This window comes from Elgaria multicarinata, chromosome 3, assembly GCF_023053635.1.
Source record: "Elgaria multicarinata webbii isolate HBS135686 ecotype San Diego chromosome 3, rElgMul1.1.pri, whole genome shotgun sequence".
In the NCBI taxonomy this organism is placed as follows: Eukaryota; Metazoa; Chordata; class Lepidosauria; order Squamata; family Anguidae; genus Elgaria; species Elgaria multicarinata.
The window spans coordinates 102,365,766-102,389,198 of record NC_086173.1 but is presented as its reverse complement, the minus strand read 5'-3'; the positions used below and the strand labels follow the sequence as shown (position 1 = coordinate 102,389,198).

The 23,433-nt window shown below is 42.4% G+C and overlaps 1 protein-coding gene across 1 annotated transcript in view; it reads right to left on the bottom strand.

Moving 5' to 3' along the window:
• The window catches only part of DOCK3 (dedicator of cytokinesis 3), a 243,919-nt gene extending 240,563 nt beyond the window's left edge, over positions 1-3,356 (bottom strand). Inside the window, exon 1 of the mRNA XM_063121109.1 lies at positions 3,047-3,356. Within this exon, the coding sequence (XP_062977179.1) occupies positions 3,047-3,083 (37 nt within the window). The 5' untranslated portion in view covers positions 3,084-3,356. The remainder of the gene's footprint in view (positions 1-3,046) is intronic.
• Between the last annotated feature and the right edge of the window lie 20,077 nt (positions 3,357-23,433).

Below are 23,433 nucleotides of genomic sequence, written 5' to 3'. Positions count from 1 at the left end.
GTTGGGGGGAGGCCCAGCTGAGGCGGCAGAGACATGCATATGGTCTCCTGCCTCAAGTGGTGGGAGAGCTTATTCTGGCCCTGGTCTTAAGTGATAACATGCCAGCAAGAGTTGCACAATATGACTTGGTTGATTATGTACTTCAGATCTTAGCAGATGAAATTTGTTTCCTTTATTTATTCATTTAAGCATTTTTATCCCGCCATTCAGCAAAAAAAGGGTCTCACTGTGGCTTACAAAAATATTTCTTGACAGTCCCTGCCCACAGGCTTACAATCTAAAAAACATGACACAAAAGGAAAGGGGATTGGGAGGAAGGAGGGAAAAAGTCAAAACTATTATGTTTCTGAAGTCAGACTCTTCTTAGCTAAAAGTTTATTAATTTGAATCCTAACTTCCTTTCCATGAACGTTCACATTTACTGAATACAGCCTCCTGCACTCCCTGAAAATCTGCTCCTGAGGGTTGGGGGACCACTGAAAATGTTGTGGGCTATGGTGCAGGGGACTGGATATGGATGGGCAGAAATTGCTTCTCCACCCTTTAAGTGAATGGAAGAGCAACATAGTATCCAAGTTATTGGGGTTTTTTTTAAAAAAAGCAACACCCTAAATTCCCAAGCCAGTAACCATCACTAACAATTTGATAAACTGAGATGACATGAGATTCTAATAAACATCAGCACCATTGGCTTTATGATAAGAACAAGATTCTGTTCAGCAGCAACCAAATTATAAAGGCCAGAGCATTTTTCTTATAGTCTGAAAATTCATATTCCTAGCATCTTTTTAATCTTTTATTACAGCCTAAAAAGGAGGTAGCAGAAAACTAGAAACTTTTATGGCTTTGCTAGATTCTCCCTAGCACATGGTACCAATTCAAAAATTGAAATTGTTTTTCACAAGCACTATCTCAAAGCATGTACTCTCAAGTAGACAACAGTAGTTTTCTGTGAGGGATATTTAGATAACTAGAGGATGCTGGTGTTACTATATTATAAACAGAGTAAGAAACAAAGGAAGGGTTAGTGTTCAGGAAGGGGAATAGATAGGGTTACTACTGAGGAAGGAGGAGGGGTAATTTAAGTGAAGTGAGGATTCATTTGGGATATTGCTTGGTATTATTTCTTATAAACTGTTTAAAAAATCAGAAAGAAGCACCAAAATGAGTATTTGGGCCTCCAAGGCCAGCAGCAAAGCTTTAACACTGCATTGCAACATGAGACAGTGAAAAGAATGAGTACCTCACCAAAACTCAACACCTATTCATCAACCATGAGAAAACTGTTGGTATATCCAAAAATAATTATTCATATTTATTAGGGAAGGTTGAAAATAAGTTGTATGTTTAAATAATGACTTTAATCATTTGTTATTCTCAGTTGTAAGGTTCAACTTATTAACTGTATAATACATGGACTGGCTATATAAAGAAATTTAGTCTATTATTATTATCATCATCATCATTTACTACCTTATTTTACAGTGCAAAGTTAAAGCTATCATGACCGTTACTGGTAGTTATTGGTAAATTTGTATTCCCTTTATTTTTCGCCTTTAAGTCTGCAATAACAGTTTTTCCCAGTGAGTTATTGCAGTGCTGACTATCACACTGTGCAATTGTTTGTGATAGAGTTATGCTTTCTGAATATCGTCAGATGCCTGTTTTCAAAGTTGAACTGTTGCATAAAACACCTACATCCTGGATTTTTCTATTAGTATAATGATAAGATATTGAAATATAAAAGGCTGCATTATATGTGAGCCAACAGCTCTGATGCTTTAAAATTTAGTTGAAATAATATGGCAATTTTACCATAATCTAAAATATAGCCTATCTAAACAATATTTAACAATACAAAACCAAAATGTATTATTTTTTAAAAGGAAATGTCAAGATTGTACAAAGAAACCGGAGCATGCAATCTCATCATTATGGTTCTTTTGTCACCCTCTATCACAGCAGCAATGCCATTTTTTGTTTGTTTCAAACTTTCACCTGGAACAGGAGTATAATATAGAGCCCCAAAACTATGAATAAATAACATCCCAAGCCTAAAATTTATACACATTAATACAAATCAGCTACATGATGTTATAGATGGAAAGGAAAACTAGCTGATGAGAAAAGCCATTAGAATTGCATCTGTTGAATTCCTGTATTTGTATACCATACGTGTACCGATTCTCTACAGTTAACCAAGTTGCGTTTTGGTTATCCTTCTGAAAAGAATATTAACACAGAGCAGGTGCGTAATTGGCGCCCCCTAACGACGGCAGAGTCACAATTCCTTATCTCGAACCATAACAAGATAATCATAGACAGCTGATAACAAGGAAGGCATTGTACAAATAAGTAGGTTAAAATGGTGAGATCGGATTTTTGTTTATTTCAGTAGGCTGGTCCTGCACATGGAGTTCGGACGGCTGGATTTTTCACCCCATAAATACACGCGCTCACCAGACGGCAAGTTTTCAAATCCATACTAGCGCTTGAGCACTGGATCAGAAAAGCTAACCGAATCCCTTCAAAAGCGAACCATACAAAGCGCACGATGACCACTTTTTCATTGCTGGAACACAACCTGTTCAGTCAGTACATAAATTAAGTGGGCCTTTCTCCTCCGCCTCTTTCCATCTTGTGATGGGAGAGAGTAAAGAAGCCTAACAAGGAGGAGGGCGGGGGAAGTCTGGGCTGCAGCAGAAATACGAATAACGTTGCACACGCCACGGTTTCCGAAAAGAAAGAGAGGCGGCTCGCAGTTACCATCCAACAGAAGCAACCCCCGCATCCCTCCGACCTCAACTCCCCCCCTCCCACGAAAAGCAACGTCCCCAAAACGCCATTTTCTGACAAAGAACCAAGTTGGGCTCACCGGGAGAGCCAGAAAAGTACGAGGCAGAGGCAACGCGCGCGCAACAGGGAATCAGCGCCGCCGCCGCCAGCCCCCCTCCCCACCTAAGAAAACCACCTCCGCTCCGCTCCCCTCCGCCATCCCATTCCCAGCGCGCAAGGGGAGCCGAAGGAGAAGAGACTCGGCACCTACCCACGCCGTATTTTTCCTCCTCCGTTGGGGTCCACATGCTGCCACCGCCGCCACCGCTGCTCCTGCAGCCGGCTCCCCCCTGCCAGAGCGGAGCTGCCGAGCCGCGATGCTCATGGACGAGCGGAGGCGGCTTCTCCTGATGAGCCCGGGGCCGCTGCTCCGTACAGCCCCCCGGGCACCGCGGCTGTGGCGGCGGCGACGTCTTCTCCTTTTCCACAGGCCGGGCAGGTGCGCTGGGCGGCAGCAACGGCAGCAGGAGCAGCAAGACGAAGGAGCGACGAGGCTTTCCCTGGAGAGCAGCGACGGATTCCTCAGCGCTCGACAAGAAGCAGCGCAGCCAGCGCTCCCCCACCCCGACTCAACCCTCCGAGGCAAAACGGCTCCGCAGGTTCTTCGCCTTAATCCAGCAGACACAAGGGACCTCCCTCCTGGTAACAGAAAGGGGTACCGACAGCCCTCAACCGCCGCCTCCTCCTCAGCAGCGGCGGCAACGACGACGGCTGCTGCTGCTGCTGCTGCTGCTGTTGTTGTCGCCGCTGAAGGACTCGCGCGCCCACCCACTTGCCAATCAGGCGCATGCGCGGAAGCCTCCTCTGCCAACCTTCCCGCGCGGCCTCCACCAGTTGTGGAACGCGTCGTGCCGAGGCGGTTGAGGGGAATGAGGCGCGAGGCCTTCCCCCAGCAGGGGCCTTTCTTCTAGTAACGTTCTTCAGGGTATTTTTATCCCCCGCCCCAGGTAAGTCAGTGGCCGGGCCCGACGGTCCGTTAAAATCTGTTTTTCACACAAAATACATCTCCTCCTCCTCCTCCTCCTCCTCAGACAACATCAGCCGATAAAACATAGGCTTGCGTAAGAAATAGCTTCAAAGAATTCAGAGCGTAAAATGTCATGAGAAATTAACCGCCTGTAGAAAGTTGGTGGGATTTTCGGGTGGGTGGAGGATGGGAAGACTCGCAGTTGGTCAAATGGCCTTTCTACGTGACACCAATGCATTTTAAAACAAATACCACACATCATAATACCTGATACTTCAATCCCCAAGCTGGCCCCAAGACTGCAAAATCAAATGGAGAGGGTAGCTTCAGAAGAGAGGAATGAGATAATCCTATTGACCAGAAAATCATGCCTCTGAACATGATCTGGGAGGGTGCCATTGTCCTTATATCCTGCTTGTAGGGTTCCCCTTTAGGGAACTAGTTGGCCACTGTGAGAACAGAATGCTGGACTAAATAGGCCTTTGTTTTTTAAATATGTTTTTCTTCTGCTAGAACAATAATTCTTAACTTCTTTCCTACCATACAATACAATGCCTGTTACAATACAATATACATTTGAATAATTGTACATTTTCACGATCACTTACATATGCATTATATGCTTCTTGTGCCTAATTTAAAATTACCAATAAACGATGTTCTTTTAATAAATCCTTAAACTGTATAAATAACAATCAGGTTATTGATAAACAAAATTGAATATTTGGATATATTACTTTACATCCTAAATGGCCTTTTGTCTGATCCAGCAGAGCTCTTCTTTCACATTAGGTGGAAAAACAGTAGGTGGAAAACTGATTACTGATTAGCCAACTAGTATAGAGCGAAATAAGGTATTTAGAGTGGAATGACACTTGAACAGAATATCAGTGGCTAGTATAGAATAAGGCATTAGGCAGTATCACAATGAATAGAGCGTGGATGGTAATAACAGCATCTGGAATTGATAGAGCAATAACAGATGCAAGAGAGAGTGCACAAAAGTGGGTGGAATGAACCTTGAATGAAATGACAAGGTCAAGTGAAACGTCAGTAGAATGAATAATCTAGAATAGAATTATGGGAATTGATGTTGATTGCCTGAGTAGAATCTGGAGGGGAGCATCTGTGCAGTCCGGAAAAACATGGTGGAATGACAGTTTATAGATGAATCATAAGATTTGGAGTGGTGCCATTGGAATAACGGTATCAAGGAGTTCGGAAGTGGGATCCTAACAAAATGAAAGGGTAAATAATGGAATAACATTAGAATGATAATTTCCAGTGTAGTGTGACAGTGGAATGTCAGCTGTGGAATGTCTGTGAAACATTGGCATCAAGAGTAGAGTTCTATGGTTCAAAATTGGCTGGCAGTGGAATAATAGCTGCATCCATAAGTGAAATTACAAGCATTATGGCACCTAAAGATATAAGCCCTATTCACATGAGAGAGGAGGGGGGTTATGGCAATTGAGGGGAGGGAAACTACTGCAAATGGGCCTGTCATGTAACAAGGAACCACGCCATGCCATGTGGTCCCTGTACCCACCCACTTTGTAGTTATCTGGTGATTCTCTGCACAGTTTATCCACACATCCCTGTGGCCTTGGCTCTTAGCAGCCGCTCCATCTGTCGCATAGTGTCAAAAAACAGAAAAAGTACGCAGCAGGAACAACATCATCAAAACTGGCAGACTCTGTGGTCCATCTTTTTTTGCACAAAACAGAGCAATCTAACCATAGGGATCCATCAGACAACACAGGAACCACTGTGCACGTCCACTAACTCCACTGCAGAAGGTGGGTAGTTGGTGTGGATAGTTGGACCATCGTGGGGGGAATTCCTACCACATGGTGCACTAAGCCGCTGTGGATAGCATTTTTGAACGATGCATGGTGGCTTAGCATGACATCTGAACAGGCCCCTATTCTTGTAGTCTTTAAGCATTCTGTTTCAGGGAATCCGTAATCTGGGTTTTCACAGATTACTTTTATTTCATAATGAAAAATAAAGTAATGGTAACACAATGGATAACAATGATACCCCTTTCCCTCCTGTCTTCTTTCCTATAGTTAACAATGTCCCAAGATAGCTTGGCTGAAATGCCATCTTTTTGTAACCTATCCTGCCCTGCAGTCCTCATAGCCATTATGATTAAACATAAATTCACAACAATTAAAAGCACAAAATACAAGACAATAAAATGCAGGCAATAATAAACAATTTAAAAGTTCAAAACTATAATATAAAAATAAATAAACACCAAACTGAAGCTAGCAGTATTGCAAAAAATTAAATAAATACCATATATTAAAAAACTGAAAAACTAAAATGTCTGGGATAGTAAGAATAATTCACCTGATTCTGAAATGAGCACAATGTACACACCACTTCCTCACTTCCTTTGGTGGTGGCTCCCAGAGAAGAACTGCTGAAGCTGATCTTAAGGTTCGAGCAGGTATATATGGGAGGAAATGATCCTTCAGATAGCCTGACCCCAATCCTTTTAGGGCTTTGAATGTTAGTACCAGCACTTTGAATGGACTGCGCCGATGGAGAAGTACTAACTTAATATGATCACATTGGCCAGTCCTAGTTAACAGTCTTGCTGCCCTATTTTGGGCAAGCTGAAGTTTCTGAACCATTTTCAAAGCCAGCCCCATGTATAATGCATCACAGTAATTCAAACAAGAGCTTATTAGAGCATGGATAACTGTAGCTAGGCTATCTTTGTCCAGATAAGGTCATAGTTAATATATCAGCCTAAGCTGACAAAAAGTGTGCCATGCCACCGAGTCTACCTGTGCCTCGAGTGATAGACCAAGAGCACCCACAAACTACAAACCTGTTCCTTTAGACTTTAGAGGGAATGCAGCCCCTTCCAGAACAGATTCAACATCACTTAGCCAGACAGATGAGCCATCCACCAACAACACTCCTATCTTGTCTGGATTGAGTCTATTTATTGGCCATACTCCAGTCCATTATTACACCTAGGCATTGGTTCAGAACTCCCACTGCCTCACCTGCATTGGATGAAAAGGAGAGATAGAGCTGGGTGTCATCTGCATATTGGTGACACCTCAGTCCATATCTCCAGATAATCTCCCCCAGTGGTTTCATGTAAATGCTGAACAGCATGGGGAATAAAATAGAACCTTGTGGCACCCCAGAGCATTACTGCTAAGGACCAGGGCAATAAACCCCCATCAGCACCTTCCGAAATCAGAGCAGAACCTTTGCAGTGCAGTACCTCCAACTCCCAGCCTAGACAGCCTATCAAGAAGGATACTTTGGTTGATATTATCGAAAAATGCTGAGAGGTCCAAGAGAATCAACAGGATGGCACTCTCCCTGTCCCTCTCCTGGCAAAGTCCATCCCACAGGGCAACCAAGTCAGTTTCTGTTCCAAAACTTGGTCCCAAGCCCAATTGAAATGGATCTATTGAAGTCATGACCTTCATCCAACCTGTAGCCTTCTAAAAACAGTAACTAAGGGAACCATCACAAAAAGCTGTACCCCCTCTGATTCCCTTGTAATTCAAGCAGTGCTTAGATCAGGATAAGGAGATGTGTTGCCCTCCAAATAATTGGATTCCATCTCCTGTAAGCCCCAGCCAGCATAGCCAGTGGTCACAGATGTTGGGAGTTGTAGTCCAACAATGTCTGGAAGACTGTGGGTTCTCCACCACTGGCTTAGATTAATATTCAGTTTGGTCTTATCCTCTGCCTTAGAAATAATGGCCCTAATCCAAAGATCCTCTAGCATTTATCAATTGTTGGGAGGGGGTCCTAGATTCAGTTTTCCCATCCCATTACAGATTATCAACACTGTCTGAGCTGACAGTGCTGATAATTGATCCAGAGTAGCTCTCAGAGTTTGGCATCAAATCACCACCATCACTGTTATTATCTGTTTGCTCTCATCTTGGGGCAGCTCACTTTCATAATTGCAGTGCATTTTTACTAGGTCAGCAGCAATATTTCTGCCTGTTTCTTTGCTATCTTTCAACAGCAACAAAAATTGAAATGTTGTGTACTGAAGAAGACATATAAAGGATGCTAATGCCTAAATTATGGGACTGAAAAATCAAAAGTGAGGGGGAGACAATATTGCCTCATTTTATTCTTTCACAGGCTGCATACACAGCTTCATGAGAGCATTAGGCATAATGGCATGCTGCTGGTTCAAGGGAAAAAGCATTGTTCCTGAGGATGGTTCTCACCCCCATACAAGGGTAGACATGGGATCTGCCTCTCACCTGTGTCCCTGGCATAGCAGGGATGGAAATGTGTAATTATTTATGTATTTATTAAATTATTTTATTACTTGTATTAAATAATAATTTGTTTAAATAATAGTTTATTTATTAATTATTATGCTTTTAACTTTGATTTTAAATATTTTAATTAATGGGGTTTTGTATTTATTATGATGTATTTTAAACTTTAAATTATAAACCTTTTTGAAATACCTTTAGATTTGGTAAGCAGCATATAAATTGATTCACAGTATGATCCTAGAAATTACTCAAAAGTAAGCCCTTTTGCCATTATTATTATGTTTTTTTCACTCATGGAGGTTTTTCTAGACGGACATGATGGGCATTGCCAAGTTGTGCTCTCTTTTACAGATTCAGGAATTTCCTGACAATTGAGCACATTTTAAGTATGACTGTTTTCTGGATGTTGGTGTGGATATATTTTGGTAGGCCCAGTTTCTGAAGGTTTTCTGTATATTTTTTGATGTGATGCCGGTGACTGATGTGACTAATGGAATAATTGTGACCTTTTCCTGTTGCCATAGTTCTTTGACTTCCATGGCCAGTGGTGTATATTTCTCTCTCTCTTTCTCTTCCTTTTGAACAACGTTTTTGTCATTCGGTATTGCTATGTCAATGAGGTATGTGTTTTTTTCTTTTTTGTCTATGACCATTATATCTGGTTGGTTGCAAGGTATTGTTTTGACAGTATGAACAAACTGTCCCAGTATATTTTATGATCTGCATTTTCCAATATTGTTTCAGGTGAGTATGTATAGTATGGTGTAGGTTGTTTGGTAAGGTTGAATTTGATGGACAGTTGTTGGTGAATTATTTTTGCAGCTGTATTGTGTCTGTCTGTATAGTCCATTCCTGCCAGAATTTTACATCCTGCTGTTACATGGTTTATTGTTTCTTGAAATTGATGGCATTTCCTGCATAGGTCTGTTGTTACTTTGTTATCTTTTATGATGTATTTTTGGCAGTTCTTGGTTTCTATAACTTGTTCCTGTATAGCTATTAGGAATCCTTCTGTTTCTGGAAATAGTTCACCCTTCCTAAGCCATCGTATGATTGTTCTTTTTTTATTTGTGGTTCTGTATTATGTTGTAGTGCTTCCCATGGAGTGCTTTTTGTGCCCATTTTTCTTTTTTCTCTGCGAGTGAGAGTGGTCATGTTTGGTCTTAATTTTGTAGTGCTAGGTTGTAGTCCTAACTCAGCAGAAAAACAACAACAACCCCACAGCCATTAAGTACTACTGGTGGAATGAAGAAAATTGGAGACATGTGATTCAAGCCAGTTTGTTTGTTTATTTATTTATTTATTACATTTCTATACCGCCCAATAGCCGAAGCTCTCTGGGTGGTTCACAAAAATTAAACTACAGTAAGACAACCAACAGGTTAAAAGCACAAATATAAAATACAATATAAAAAGCACAGTTTACTGAGATTTACTTCCTTATAAATGTTAGGAGAGGATTGCCTTAGGATTGCCTAAGGTGCATAGCTGTCTTTGATTTGTCTCAGATTTTACGATCACCCAGTCGTCTCCCTGTCCCAGGTGAAATCCAAGGTAGGATGTTATCGGGCATGCATTTGTTTGGTGCCCGTTCCTGGAAAAAGGAGGGCAAAGAATTGGGAGCTTATCCTACGTATAGAAATCACTAATTGCAGCTAGACACCATTATTCCCTGTGCCTTTTTACTGCTACTTCTGTTTTCCTAGATTCCTTCAGCATTTAATGAATCATACCACAGGCTTGGTAGATCAACTTGACCTCAAACAAAAGCTTGACATCTTCCTTCTATGTATCCTTGTCAGGGTTGTTATTTGCATCCATGGAGTTAAATCTACTATTGCAAAATACTCCAACTGTACTCCAGTAACATCCAGAATAGTGAATTGACAGGCTTATGCACATAAAGATATTCATATAGATAGACCCATTTACAAACAATGTTTTGGCCAGTCTTGCTTTCAGTTTTCTTCCATTTGCAGCTAATAACTGACATGAAACAAGCCCACATTTGAATTGCATTGCAAAACTTGTATTAAAAAGTATTATTTTTCTGTAATGTTTGTATTTTCTGATATATATGTAAAGGCCTTATGGCAGCATTATGTTTGAAAATATACTTTCAAACACCTCATTGTTGAGGGCTGAAAAGGATTAGTATCTAAAGCTCTATAGGAAAAAAGGGGGGAAATGCTACCTCATCTTTTGTCTACCCATTGTGCTCTGCTTCATAGAATCATAGAATAGCAGAGTTGGAAGGGGCCTACAAGGCCATCGAGTCCAACCCCCTGCTCAATGCAGGAATCCACCCTAAAGCATCCCTGACAGATGGTTGTCCAGCTGCCTCTTGAAAGCCTCTAGCGTGGGAGAGCCCACAACCTCCCTAGGTAACTGATTCCATTGTCGTACTGCTCTAACAGTCAGGAAGTTTTTCCTGATGTCCAGCTGGAATCTGGCTTCCTTTAACTTGAGGGAGTAAAAAGAAGCCAAAGGTAAAGGTAGAACCAGGCAATCTTCAAAACAGAATATTTGCAAAAGTTTATTTACAGTGCCAAGGTGCTGCCTACGTGTTTCGAACGCAAACTGCGCTCTTCCTCAGGGCTGTTATCTAAAAAATAAGTAAATAAAAAAGTCCTTTGAATCATAATATTTACAATTAGAGGCGTTTTACAAGTTTATGTACCTTAAAAATACTTTAAAAAACTTATGTATATCCAGACATACAAATTGTAATCAAATGTGTAATACATCATCATACAGTTAATTAAAGTATATATACAAAAATCTACCAACCAGGAGTAAATATCTACGTTACAAATGCAAACATCAGAGTTTACTTACAGAGTTCGTTAAGTTGTCTGCAGAACGCTGCTAGACTGACATACTAAAGGAGGTGAGATTTATAGGGAGGGAAAAGAGACCTTGACAGCTAATTGGAAACAAATGTTTCTTATAACAGCCTGTTATTCCATGTCCTGCACTCTGGGAGGATCGAGAAGAGATCCTGGCCCTCCTCTGTGTGACAACCTTTTAAGTATTTGAAGAGTGCTATCATGTCTCCCCTCAAACTTCTCTTCTCCAGGCTCAACATGCCCAGTTCTTTCAGTCTCTCTTCATAGGGCTTTGTTTCCAGACCCCTGATCATCCTGGTTGCCCTCCTCTGAACATGCTCCAGCTTGTCTGCGTCCTTCTTGAATTGTGGAGCCCAGAACTGGACACAATACTCTAGATGAGGCCTAACCAGGGCCAAATAGAGAGGAACCAGTACCTCACGTGATTTGGAAGCTATACTTCTATTAATACAGCCCAAAATAGCATTTGCCTTTCTTGCAGCCATATCGCACTGTTGGCTCATATTCAGCTTGCAGTCTACAACAATTCCAAGATCCTTCTCGTTTGTAGTATTGCTGATCCAAGTATCCCCCATCTTGTAACTGTGCCTTTGGTTTCTATTTCCTAAATGTAGAACTTGGCATTTATCCCTGTTAAATTTCATTCTGTTGTTTTCAGCCCAGCACTCCAGCCTATCAAGATCACTGTGTCATCTGCAAATTTGATAAGCGTTCCCTGCACCTCCTCGTCCAAATCATTAATAAAAATGTTGAAGAGCACTGGGCCCAGGACTGAGCCCTGCGGTACCCCACTCGTTGCCTCTCCCCAGTTTGAGAAGGTTCCATTGATAAGTACTCTTTGAGTCCAATTCTGTAGCCAACTGTGAATCCACCTAATAGTTGTTCCATCTAGCCCACTTTTAGCTAGTTTGTTAATCAGAATATCATGGGGCACTTCGTCAAAAGCTTTGCTGAAGTCAAGATATATGACGTCCACAGCATTCCCACAGTCCACAATGGAGGTTACGCAATCAAAAAATGAGTTCAAATTAGTCTGACAGGACTTGTTCCTGACAAATCCATGTTGGCTTCTAGTAATACTGCATTGATTTCAAGGTGTTTACAGATTGACTTCTTTATAATCTGCTCCAGAATTTTCCCAGGGATGGATGTCAGACTGACTGGTCTGTAGTTCCCAGGTTCCTCCTTTTTGCCCTTTTTGAAGATAGGGACAACGTTAGCCCTCCTCCAGTTGTCCGGCACTTCACCCGTCTTCCATGATTTTGCAAAGATAATAGATAAAGGTTCTGAGAATTCTGCTAGCTCCTTCATTATTCTAGGATGCAGTTCATCGGGCCCTGGAGATTTGAACTCATTCAAGGAAATTAGGTGTTCTTTGACCATTTGTTTATCAATCTCAGACTGCAATTCTGCCCCCTCAACTTCTGCTTCACATTTTCCAGGGGGGTTATAGACCCGCTTTTGGGAGAAGACTGAGGCAAAGTAGGAATTGAGCACTTCAGCCTTTTCTTTGTCATCTGTTATCAATTTGCCATCCTCATTAAGCAGTTGAACCACCATTTCTTTCCTCTGTCTTTTACTACTCACTTATCTGAAGAAAGCCTTTTTATTGCTTTTAGCATCCCTTGCTAATCTCAGCACATTCTGAGCTTTAGCCTTGTTATATAACAATAAGCCTTTTTATGCTTAGAGTAGACTCATTGAAATCAATGCGTTTTAAATTAGTCATAACTAACTAGTCCTGTTGTTCTGAGGATCTACTCTATGGATTCAACCCATTATTTCAAACATATAAAAGGTAAACATTAATTTTGATTAGGCTTTTCCCTATAGTGATCATTAAGCAATATGACACAGGGATGAAAATTATGTAATCCTCTTAATTTGCTATTCTGACCTCTGCCCTAAAGCACTAATTCCAAAGGTGTTTGCAGATACATTCATTCATTTAATTGAGGTTGTGCACAGAAAAGGTTTTGTAATGTTGGACTTTAAATCTGAAAGCTGCAATCCTATACACCAGAGGTGTTGAATCCCTTTCACCCTGATGACTGAATTCCATTTTCGGAAGTTCTTAAGGGCCACATTCCAGTGGTGGGCGGGGCTAAAGTTAAAAGGGGTGGGGCCAAAATTCCAGCTCTTCAAAGCTCTTACTGCTAGTAACTAAGCCTTAAGAGAAGCCTTTCAACCTTTTAGAACAGTGGGAAATGCACAAAAGCTGGGAAACAATCAAATGATTGATGATTGGGGGGAAAGAGTGTGGGGTCAAGGGAAGAAGATGTGGCCATCTGGGAACCTTGGAGCACTAGACAGGGATCCACAGAGGGCCAGATTTTGCCCTTGGGCATGAGGTTCTGCACCCCTGCTATGTTTAACAGTTGCTAATTACAGAAAAGTCCAATGTTAGTTTTTAATGCTGACTTCAATTTAACCTCTGACCTCAGTCTATTTGAATTCTTTATAACATATAAGAAATCGTATATTATTTGCATTTCAGTAATCTAATGTGCTACCTAAATAACATTATTATTCAACAAGTACATTCCCTAATTTATTGCATATGAACTATATTTCTACTCTTATTGAATTCTGTAATTATTTTTTTCATTCTGAATACAGTAACATTTGCACAGTAGTTGTTTCATAAGACAAAGTTAGATGTATAAATGTAGCCTTTTATTTTCACAGCATATATGTTCTGTATTTATGTAATGAAGCAGAATGAAGAGTGCAGAGCTCAGGGAGGTTGCTGTGGAAACCTATTCTGAATCTTTGTGCTACTGAAGTTCCAGACTGTATGATGCCCTAATATATTTTGATTTGGAATAGAGTCTAGTAGAGATCTACAGAAAAATGCAAGGTCCTATATTTGTGTAGATTTCCCCTTTATTTAAATATGTTCCTCCTGTAATCAAACCCACATTTCCAAGAACCTGATATTTTAAATTATATTTTGTTATTACCCAATTTGTGATATGGATGGCTTTCTGCCATTTTATAAAGGGCCTTCACAGTTTGTCCAACTTCTAGTGTTTGGGTCCTTCCTTCATTTAAGTAGCAAGGTTCAGAAGTGAAGATGAAGTATTTGTTTTGCCTAACTCACCACATATTATCACTCTTCTGAATGGTTGCAGTTTTTTGTTTGTTTACTTTGAAGCAACTTTTTGAGTTGATTTCAGGTTTCTGTAAATGCAAAGAAGTTTGCATTTCAGAAGATGTATGAGAACTGTAACTCCAAGTATACTAGGTCATGGTCTGAAATTACCAATGTATCAATCTGGCAAGCCTTTATTTGCTGCAGTAAAAAAGTAGAAACCAAGAAATAATCTAATCAAAAACAGTTATGATGTACTGGTGAAGTAAAGGTGTACTCTCTATCATCAGGGTGCAGTATTCTCCAAACATCAACCATATAGGCCTGAAGCGTATGTCTCACCACTGTTCGGGTCTTAGGGGTGGGTGTATGTCTATACAATGAGGGATGTAAGACCTCATTAAAATCCCCTTATGACAGCTAAAAGACTTATACTAACATGTTGGAAGGACAAATGCTCACCTGCCATCAACGTTTGAACACGTGTTATATAGGTGCAACTTGCAAGTGGATAAATACATGGATATATGGTCTGCTTTTCTTGAAACATATGCATAATTCTTTCCCTTTTTTTTTAAAAAAAAAGAACTGTATGGAAAAAATTGTGATGTTTCTGTATATGTAATGTTTTATTTTCTTTTTCACAATTTTTTTTCTGTTTTGTTAATATTCACAATTTAAAAAAGAGAAAAAATGATGGCTATATGATACTTCCAGTATCAGAATAAGTATGCCTCTCAATATCAGTTCCTGGGGAACAACAGCAGAAGAGAGCTGTTGCACTCATGTCCTACTTGTGGGCTTCCCATAAGCATCTGGCTGACCACTATGTTTTTGGGTTATGTAGGCCTGATCCAGCATGTTCTTCTTTTGTTCTTATTGTAGTACTTTTACAAAATACCCTGTTTAAATGGCAGTAAGTAGCATTAGAATGGAACACAAGTAACTATGATTGCCAAGGCCTTTGGGTCTTTGGCGTTTTAATGTTTCTCTATAAAAGGATGAGATGTTGAAATCTCAGATCTTCGCTGAATTGTCTGAATATTTTAATATCAACGATGGTACTGCAGGTTCCTGTGCCATGGAATGGGAGGCCATCAAAGCCTTTATTAGGGGCCAAATCATTGCCTATGCTTTACATAAGAAAAAGCTTAGAATAGGACAACAGGTGCTTTTAAATACAAAGTTGAAATCTCTTATAACCCAGTTTGCTAGTTCCCCATCAGTACAACTGTATCAAAAGTTAAAAAAAAGTTAATTGTGAGCTAAACAATATTCTTTCTCAGCAGGCGGAATTTGCCTTAACTTGCTTGCAACAGACATACTGGGAAAATGGGGAACATCACGGTAAAATTTTGGCACACTATCTTAAACATCAAAAACATTGAAATGTTATTTCCACCATTAAAGATGAAAATAACACAATACATAGTTCTCCTATGGATATAAATTTACAATTTTTAAGATTTTATATGGAGTTGTATAGTAAGGGTAGCAAGATATCGGAGCAGGATATGAATACTTTTTTTGCTCAGATTAAGCTCCCTTGCTTAGATTCTCTGCAAATGCAACATCTTATGGCTCCTATAAGACTTGAAGATATTACAAAAGCAATTATGAATATGAACAGTGGGAAATCCCCAGTCCAGCTGGGTTCCCAATTGAGTGGTATAAAACCTTTTCTACTTTTCTAGCTCCAAAAGTTTATCAACTTTACAAATATATATTTGAAGCGGGTTCACTTTCTTCATCATTAAATGATGTTTATATTATTGTCATCCCTAAACCTGGTAAGGATCATACTAACTGTGCTAATTACTAACCAATCGCGCTCAAGTGGGATTTATTAAAAACAGTCAGGGAGGCGATAACTTGAGATTAGTTGTGGATTTGATAACTTTAAATAGTGAAACAACTGACCAGGTGCCCATTGTCTCTTTGTACGCTGAGAAGGCCTTTGACAAAATTCATTGGAAGTTTATGCTTGCCACATTAAATAATTCTGGGTTTCTAATGGTATTTCTGAAGTGGGTTAGAATTTTATATTTGACCTGAAGAGCAGGAGTTATGTCAAATGGTTGGTTGTCAGCTTTATTTGTGCTTGGGCAAGGTACTAGGCAAGGATGTTCACTTTCCCCATTGATATTTGATCTATGTTTGGAACCTGTGGTTCTTCTTCGTGGTCTCTATGCATCACACATATGGGCTTTGCGCCTGCGCAGAGACCAGACCGGAACCTTCTCTAGCTAAGTGGAACGTTTTTGGCGGGAACCCCTCCCCCACGCTACCGCGCATGTCCATGGGGTTCCCGCCCTTACCTCAGTTCTTCGTCGTCCGCCGTTGTGCCTAGACCGAATAACTTTACCTCTAGCGTTTTCTCTGTAGATCTGTTTAAAATACTTTTCTAGCTTACCTTTTCTTCAGCTTTCTTCTTTTTCGTCCCTTTTTTCTCTCTTTATCTATATAAAAAAAAAAAAAAAAAAGTTTTTTGTAGTTAGATTTCTCCTCAGCGACTTCGGTCGTGTGAGGCCTTTATGGCAATCAAAGCACCATTTAGAAAGTGCGTCAAATGTGGAGCTAAGCTCCCTCCGTCTGACGGCCATTCTTTGTGCATTATCTGTTTGGGAGAGGGACATGTGGTAGAGACCTGCCACCATTGTATGTCTTTTACCAAACAAACCAGAAAACACCGAGCAGACCGACTCCGCTCCGTACTTTGGGAGAAGGCTCTCAAGGCCACAGAGGCCCCTTCAATGGAAAGAACGGCGGTTCATAAGTCTGTTGCCCGTAAAACGGCAGTTACAAAGACTGTTGCGGAGAAACCGTCAGACCATAGCACTGAAGTGCAGACCAGAGCAAATAGGGCTGAGATACCCCTCACGCCTGGTCGGTCTTTATCGAGTTCTATGGCTAAGACAATCCCTAAAACAGCCAGAACTCTGATATCTTCTTCTGAGCCGGAGAAGAAAAAGAAGAAGAAGAAAAAGAGGGATGTGGAGAAATCCACCGTACCGTCACCTCGACATCGGGAATCGGCCAAGAGCCATTCCACGCCTCCTGCCGTACCGACCACTTCGATACCGAGGTCACCTTCGGTACCGAGATCTATGTCAGTACCGACGGCCATGATACCGACATGTCCTCCAAGTTTATCAGAGGGTGAAATTCGGGATTCAGTGTCGGTAACGTCCGCTCGGCAACCTATGAGGCCGCAAGAACTCGTACAGCCTTCCCCAAGACGGACCTCAAGAACAGATTGGGACAGAGCATCGCAGTACTCTGATTCCCAGCCTAGATATTATGACTGGGAAAGATACCGTCCTCAACAATATTTTCAAGGGGATCAAGGTTACTACCAGCAGGAAGGTTATTATGCACAACCTCCTCCAACAACAAGAGTCTGCCAGTTGCCTCTGCCTTCTCCATCCGCTCAGTTAATGTCGACGGTATCGACGCCTCGACACCGTGCACAGCAAGCAATACCATCTGCTGCATCTGCTACTGTGCTACCGCAAGATGAACAACATGGTCTGCAAGTGGTGACGTTATCCTCACCAGAGGATAACTATCCTTCCGATTCTGAATCTGAACATTCAGTTGCTCCAGCTGCCCCTTCACCTGACGATGCAATCGATGATACAGACCCGTCCTCTCCTTCGGACGATATGGTTCGTTTTTCGGACCATATGCTTAGGATGTCCAGAGCATTGGGACTTGACATACAGGAAACAGATGAATCGGTAGTCGACCCAATTTATGATGTCTTTCAGTCGACAACGAACCAACGTTTGGCCATTCCTGTTCCTCAAGCCTTGAAACAAACGGCTCAACTGTCATGGAAAACCCCTGCAGTGACACAGGCAACATCAAAGAGATTGGAGACACTCTATAAAGTTAAGGAAGAGGATGCACAATTTTTGCTTCAACATCCTAAGCCGAATTCCATTGTAGTGGAATCGGCACAGGGACAGTCACAAGAGACTCATTCTGCACCTGTCGATAGAGAGGGGAGGAAATTGGACCAAACTGGCAGGAGAGTTTACTCGTCCTCATCTTTGGGCATCAGAGCATCGGTGTACGAGGCAACTATGGCGAGATATCAGATTTTCCTTTGGGAAAAGATGGGTTCTCTATGCGAACATCTTCCGGAGGATAAGAAGGAGCTCGCAAGAGTATTCCAGAATGAAGCGACAGCCATAGCAAGGCAGCAATTGTCTACCGCTCGACATCAGGTGGATTGCCACTCAAAGTCGATGATGGGGGCCATTTCTTTGAGGAGGCACGCTTGGCTCAGATCAGCCAATCTTACTCAAGAAACGAAAGGGAGGATAGAGAGCATGCCATTCGATGGCGAAGGTCTATTTAATACAAAGACCGACGAGACGCTGGACTCTATCTACAAGGCGAGAACAACAGCCAAAAAGATGGGGTTTACTGCTCCTCCTCCACAGACTCAATACCGACAGAAGAGATGGATAAGACCTCCTCCACAACAACAACGGCCCCAATACCAGCAACCAAGGCAGCAGCAGCAACAACTTCAAAGGAAGCGGCCTTATCAGAGCCGTTTCCAACAGGAAAAGCGTCAGCCCGACTTCTCTAAGAAGCAGCGGGTTTGACTCCTCGGCTCCAGATCCACCCCCTTTTGCGAACCGCCTAGCACCCCATTACCATCAATGGGAGTTAATAACAACAGACTCCTGGGTGCTCACTATCATCAACTCGGGCTATGCCATCGAGCTCGATGCCCTCCCTCCTTTTTCCGGCGTGAAAGCAACGACTCCATCCCCTCCTCTGCTGCTCGAGGTACAGACCTTACTATCGAAGGGAGCCATCTCTCCCGTACCTGCAGAGGAACTCAATCAGGGATTTTTCTCTCGTTACTTCACGGTCCCGAAGAAAGATGGAGGTCTTCGACCGATCATGGACTTAAGACAGCTGAACAAGTTCATCACCCCGAGGAAGTTCCGTATGACAACGGTTACTTCAATTCTGCAGCTTCTACAGAAAGGAGTTTGGTTTGCAGTGGTGGATCTGAAGGATGCGTACTTCCACATTTCCATCAGGAAGTCGCATCAAGCTTACCTTCGGTTTTCGATCGGAGCGTCCCAGTACCAGTTCACCGTTCTTCCGTTCGGATTGGCCACGGCGCCGAGGGTCTTCACGAAGGTTATGGCGGTGGTATGTGCTCACCTAAGGCAGAAAGGCATTTACGTGTATCCGTACCTGGACGATTGGCTTCTCGTAGCGGACAGCAGCGAGGCGCTCCAGTCGGATATACTAACCACCCTCAACCTGTTGGACTCGTTGGGGCTGTGGGTCAACCACGAAAAGTCCATTTTGACTCCGCAGCAGAGATTGGACTTCATAGGGGTAACCCTATCCTCTCGAGACGGGAGGGCATACTTACCGTCAACCAGGGCGAACACCTTACAGCAGTTAGCCATCGATACCGAGAGCCGCCGGAAGGTTTCGGCATGGACAATTCAGAGACTGTTAGGATTGATGGCAGCTACTACGGCGGTCATCAGATTTGCAAGGCTCAGAATGAGGATCTTGCAGGCCTGGTTTTTGAGGACTTTCGACCTCAGACACAATGCTCGACGAACTTACCTTTCGATACCGAAGCAGGTGAGGGCATCCCTGAGATGGTGGTTCTCGATGTCGACTCTTCTCGAAGGCGTTCCATTCCAACAAGACGCGCCTTCGGTAACGATCACGACGGATGCATCTTTAGAAGGATGGGGAGCCCATTGCAGCTCTTTAACCTCTCAGGGTCGTTGGCCTCGATCACAGAGGGAGCATCACATCAACCATCTCGAACTCCTGGCAGTAGAAAATGCAGTAAAAGCATTTGCACAGATGATCGAGGGCAAGAATGTCTTGATCGCGACAGACAATACTACTGTAGTGGCATACATCAACAGGCAGGGTGGAACAAGATCACACCCCCTGAACCGTTCTGCACTCAGGATATGGAACTGGTGCATAAAGAGAAGGACTTACCTGACTGCGATCCATGTAGCCGGCAAGGAAAACGTCACTGCGGACTCTCTCAGCAGATCCTTCCATGTCGACCACGAGTGGGAGCTCGACGTCGAAGTGCGGGAAAGCCTTTTTCGGTACTGGGGCCGCCCTGTTGTCGATGTCTTCGCTACCGAGGACAACGCAGTCTGCGCCAAGTTTTGCAGCAGGGCAGGAAAAGGAAGGCGCTCTCTAGGAGACGCTTTCACCAGGACTTGGAGAGGGAATCTCCTGTACATGTTTCCTCCCTTTCCACTTTTGACAAGAGTGATAGCCAAGATCCAGATGGACAACTCCGATTGCATCCTGATCACGCCGTGGTGGCCTCGACAGACGTGGTTCTCACACGCTCTTCGGTTATCGAGAGGGGATTACATCAGGCTCCCGTCGACACCGAAGCTACTGTCTCGACACCAGGGCAGGGTTCGACACGCAGATCTGTCGACCCTCAAGATGACTGCATGGAGGATAACAACCACTCCTCCTCTGCAACTAAAACTTTGACTGTGGATCACATTATATTGGCAGCACTAAAGCCTTCCACTAGGAAAACTTATGCAGCAAAGTGGCAAAGATTTCGGAACTTTGCTTCAGTACAAGATCAAACACCAGAATCTTGCCACTTACCCTTCATCCTTAATTATTTATTGACACTTTTCCAGCAGGGACTTAAGCTCGCATCCATCAGGGTTCACCTTGCTGCGATTACATCTTTTCACCGGGGTGTGGATGGTTTTACACCTTTTACCCATCCAACAACCAAGAAATTTCTGAAAGGTCTGAAGAACACGATACCGACTGTGAAGACTATCGTGCCGCCTTGGAGCCTGTCAGTTGTGCTGCAAGCATTGACACGCAAGCCCTTCGAGCCCATGGTGTCGACAGACCTTAGGCTGCTTACTTTAAAGACTGTCTTTTTAGTAGCCATTACATCGGCAAGACGTGCAAGTGAGCTTAAAGCTCTTAGGATAGATGTCCCGTATACTATTTTTCATAAGGACAAGGTTGTGCTACGCACGGACCCAGCCTTCCTACCTAAGGTAGTGTCACCTTTTCATCTGTCCCAGCACATTACTTTGCCTGCTTTCTTTCCCAATCCATCTACACCTCTTGAGTCTTCCTTGCATACTCTCGATGTAAGAAGGGCTCTTGCTTTTTATAAAGACAGGACAGAGACATTTAGAAAAACAAAGCAACTGTTTATTTGTTATGGTGAGCCTTCTAAGGGACTCCCTGTCTCCTGCCAACGACTTTCACGCTGGATAGTGGAGACAATAGAATTGGCCTACTCTATTGCTAAATTAGAGTTAGTGAAACCTGTAACAGCTCATTCTACCAGAGCTGTTTCAACGTCGGTGGCTTTCACCAGAGGTGTTCCACTGACTGAAGTCTGTAGAGCCGCAACGTGGTCCACTCCATCCACGTTTGTCAAGCACTACAGTTTGGACACCCGTGCGAGGCAGGACTGCTCATTTGGGAGGACAGTGCTTTCAGAGATCTTCAGATGATGCACCAACCCACCTCCAAAGGTATGTCAGCTTGCTACTCGCCCATATGTGTGATGCATAGAGACCACGAAGAAGAAATGCAGGTTGCTTACCTGTAACTGTAGTTCTTCGAGTGGTCATCTATGCATTCACACAACCCACCCACCATCCCCACTTGGTGGTGTGAGACTTACAAATGACACTGTTTTATTGTGGAATGTACCTTATTTTATTTACTCTCATGTTTATGGGGGCACAACGTCGGACTCCTGTAAACTGAGGTAAGGGCGGGAACCCCATGGACATGCGCGGTAGCGTGGGGGAGGGGTTCCCGCCAAAAACGTTCCACTTAGCTAGAGAAGGTTCCGGTCTGGTCTCTGCGCAGGCGCAAAGCCCATATGTGTGAATGCATAGATGACCACTCGAAGAACTACAGTTACAGGTAAGCAACCTGCATTTTGCGCAATTAGACAGAATAGTAGTATTCACAGATTTGTGTAAAATTGACTTTATGGGGAAATCCAGACTTAAGAAATGGAAAGAAAGCGTTCTTGTGGAGGACATAGATGGATAAGAATATTTTTACTTTGGATCAATTAATAGGCCCAGACAACGAGTTTTTGTCATTTACTGATTTACGTGTTAAATATAATTTACTTACTACAGTTGAATGGCAATACTTGCAATTGCAACACTTACTGGTATCTAGGTTTGGTCTAGCTGTTTTCCCAGCTTCAGATCCTCCAATATTGTTAGAAACACTTATAGCAGCTGAACAGACACGTTGACCCAAGACCCATCCATATATATAGCTGTACCCTGCCACGCGTTGCTGTGGCTCAGTCTGGTTAAATTGAAAAGAAAGAAAAGACAAAGCGGATGTTTCTAATATGTTTAATTTCACAATGCTTGTGGATATACAATATTTTTAGTTGTTCCATTGTCTGTGTAGATATAGAGATTGTCTGGTTTGCCGACTCTAGAACACGCAATATATAATTGTCCATGGGAGAAGCAATCCATGTCTAGATCTAAACCGCACAATTCTAAAGATTGGCCCTGAGCTTTGTTGATGGTGATTGCAAACGCCAATCGAATTGGGAATTGCAATCTCTTAAATTGAAATGGCATATCTGTTGGAATCATAGGAATGCGAGGAATGAGGACATCTTCACCTTTGAAAGGTCCTGTCAAGATTGATCTCCGACTATAACAATTGCCACTTCGTCTATAGTTGGAGCATTGAATCTTCGCACATGTTCTCCAGCAGGCGTTTTGTCAGCATGAATAACAATCTTGTGTGTATCAGATGGCATCATGTCAATTGCTGTTTTGAACAAATGTACTAAATTGTTTTTTTCGTGAAGTAGCTGTTGCAATTTTGAAACGATGGACCTTTTTATGCCGGTATAAATTCTGCAGTGTGCATTCAATTCATCATTGCCATCACCAATGAAATACATTTGTAGGAATTTATGTTGACTATCTTGAAACGGAAGGAAGGAGCTGGCTTTATGATAAATTTGTCCTTTGACTTTGAAAGTTGGCATAAATGGAGCTGTGATGATTTCTGCGCCAAACGACGTCATTTGGAAGCATGAGTTGTATTTCCTGATGTTAGATAGGAAATGCTTTGATTCTGCGGTATATCCGGCAAGCAAAGTTTGTAATGGCTCTGGTGGTTCTCCAAGTTGAGGCAGTTTAATTTTTCCAGCAGCGCAACATATTCCTTTTGTTTCTCCATTAAATTTAAGAGCCTTGCAATAAGGACACACTTCAGTCATAGTGCCACCTCAAACTATAATCATCAGCTGGGTTGTACCGGAATGCAAGGCGATTGTAATCATGTGATTGTTTACCACGGAGTCATGTTTGACGCTGATGTGCTGCTGTT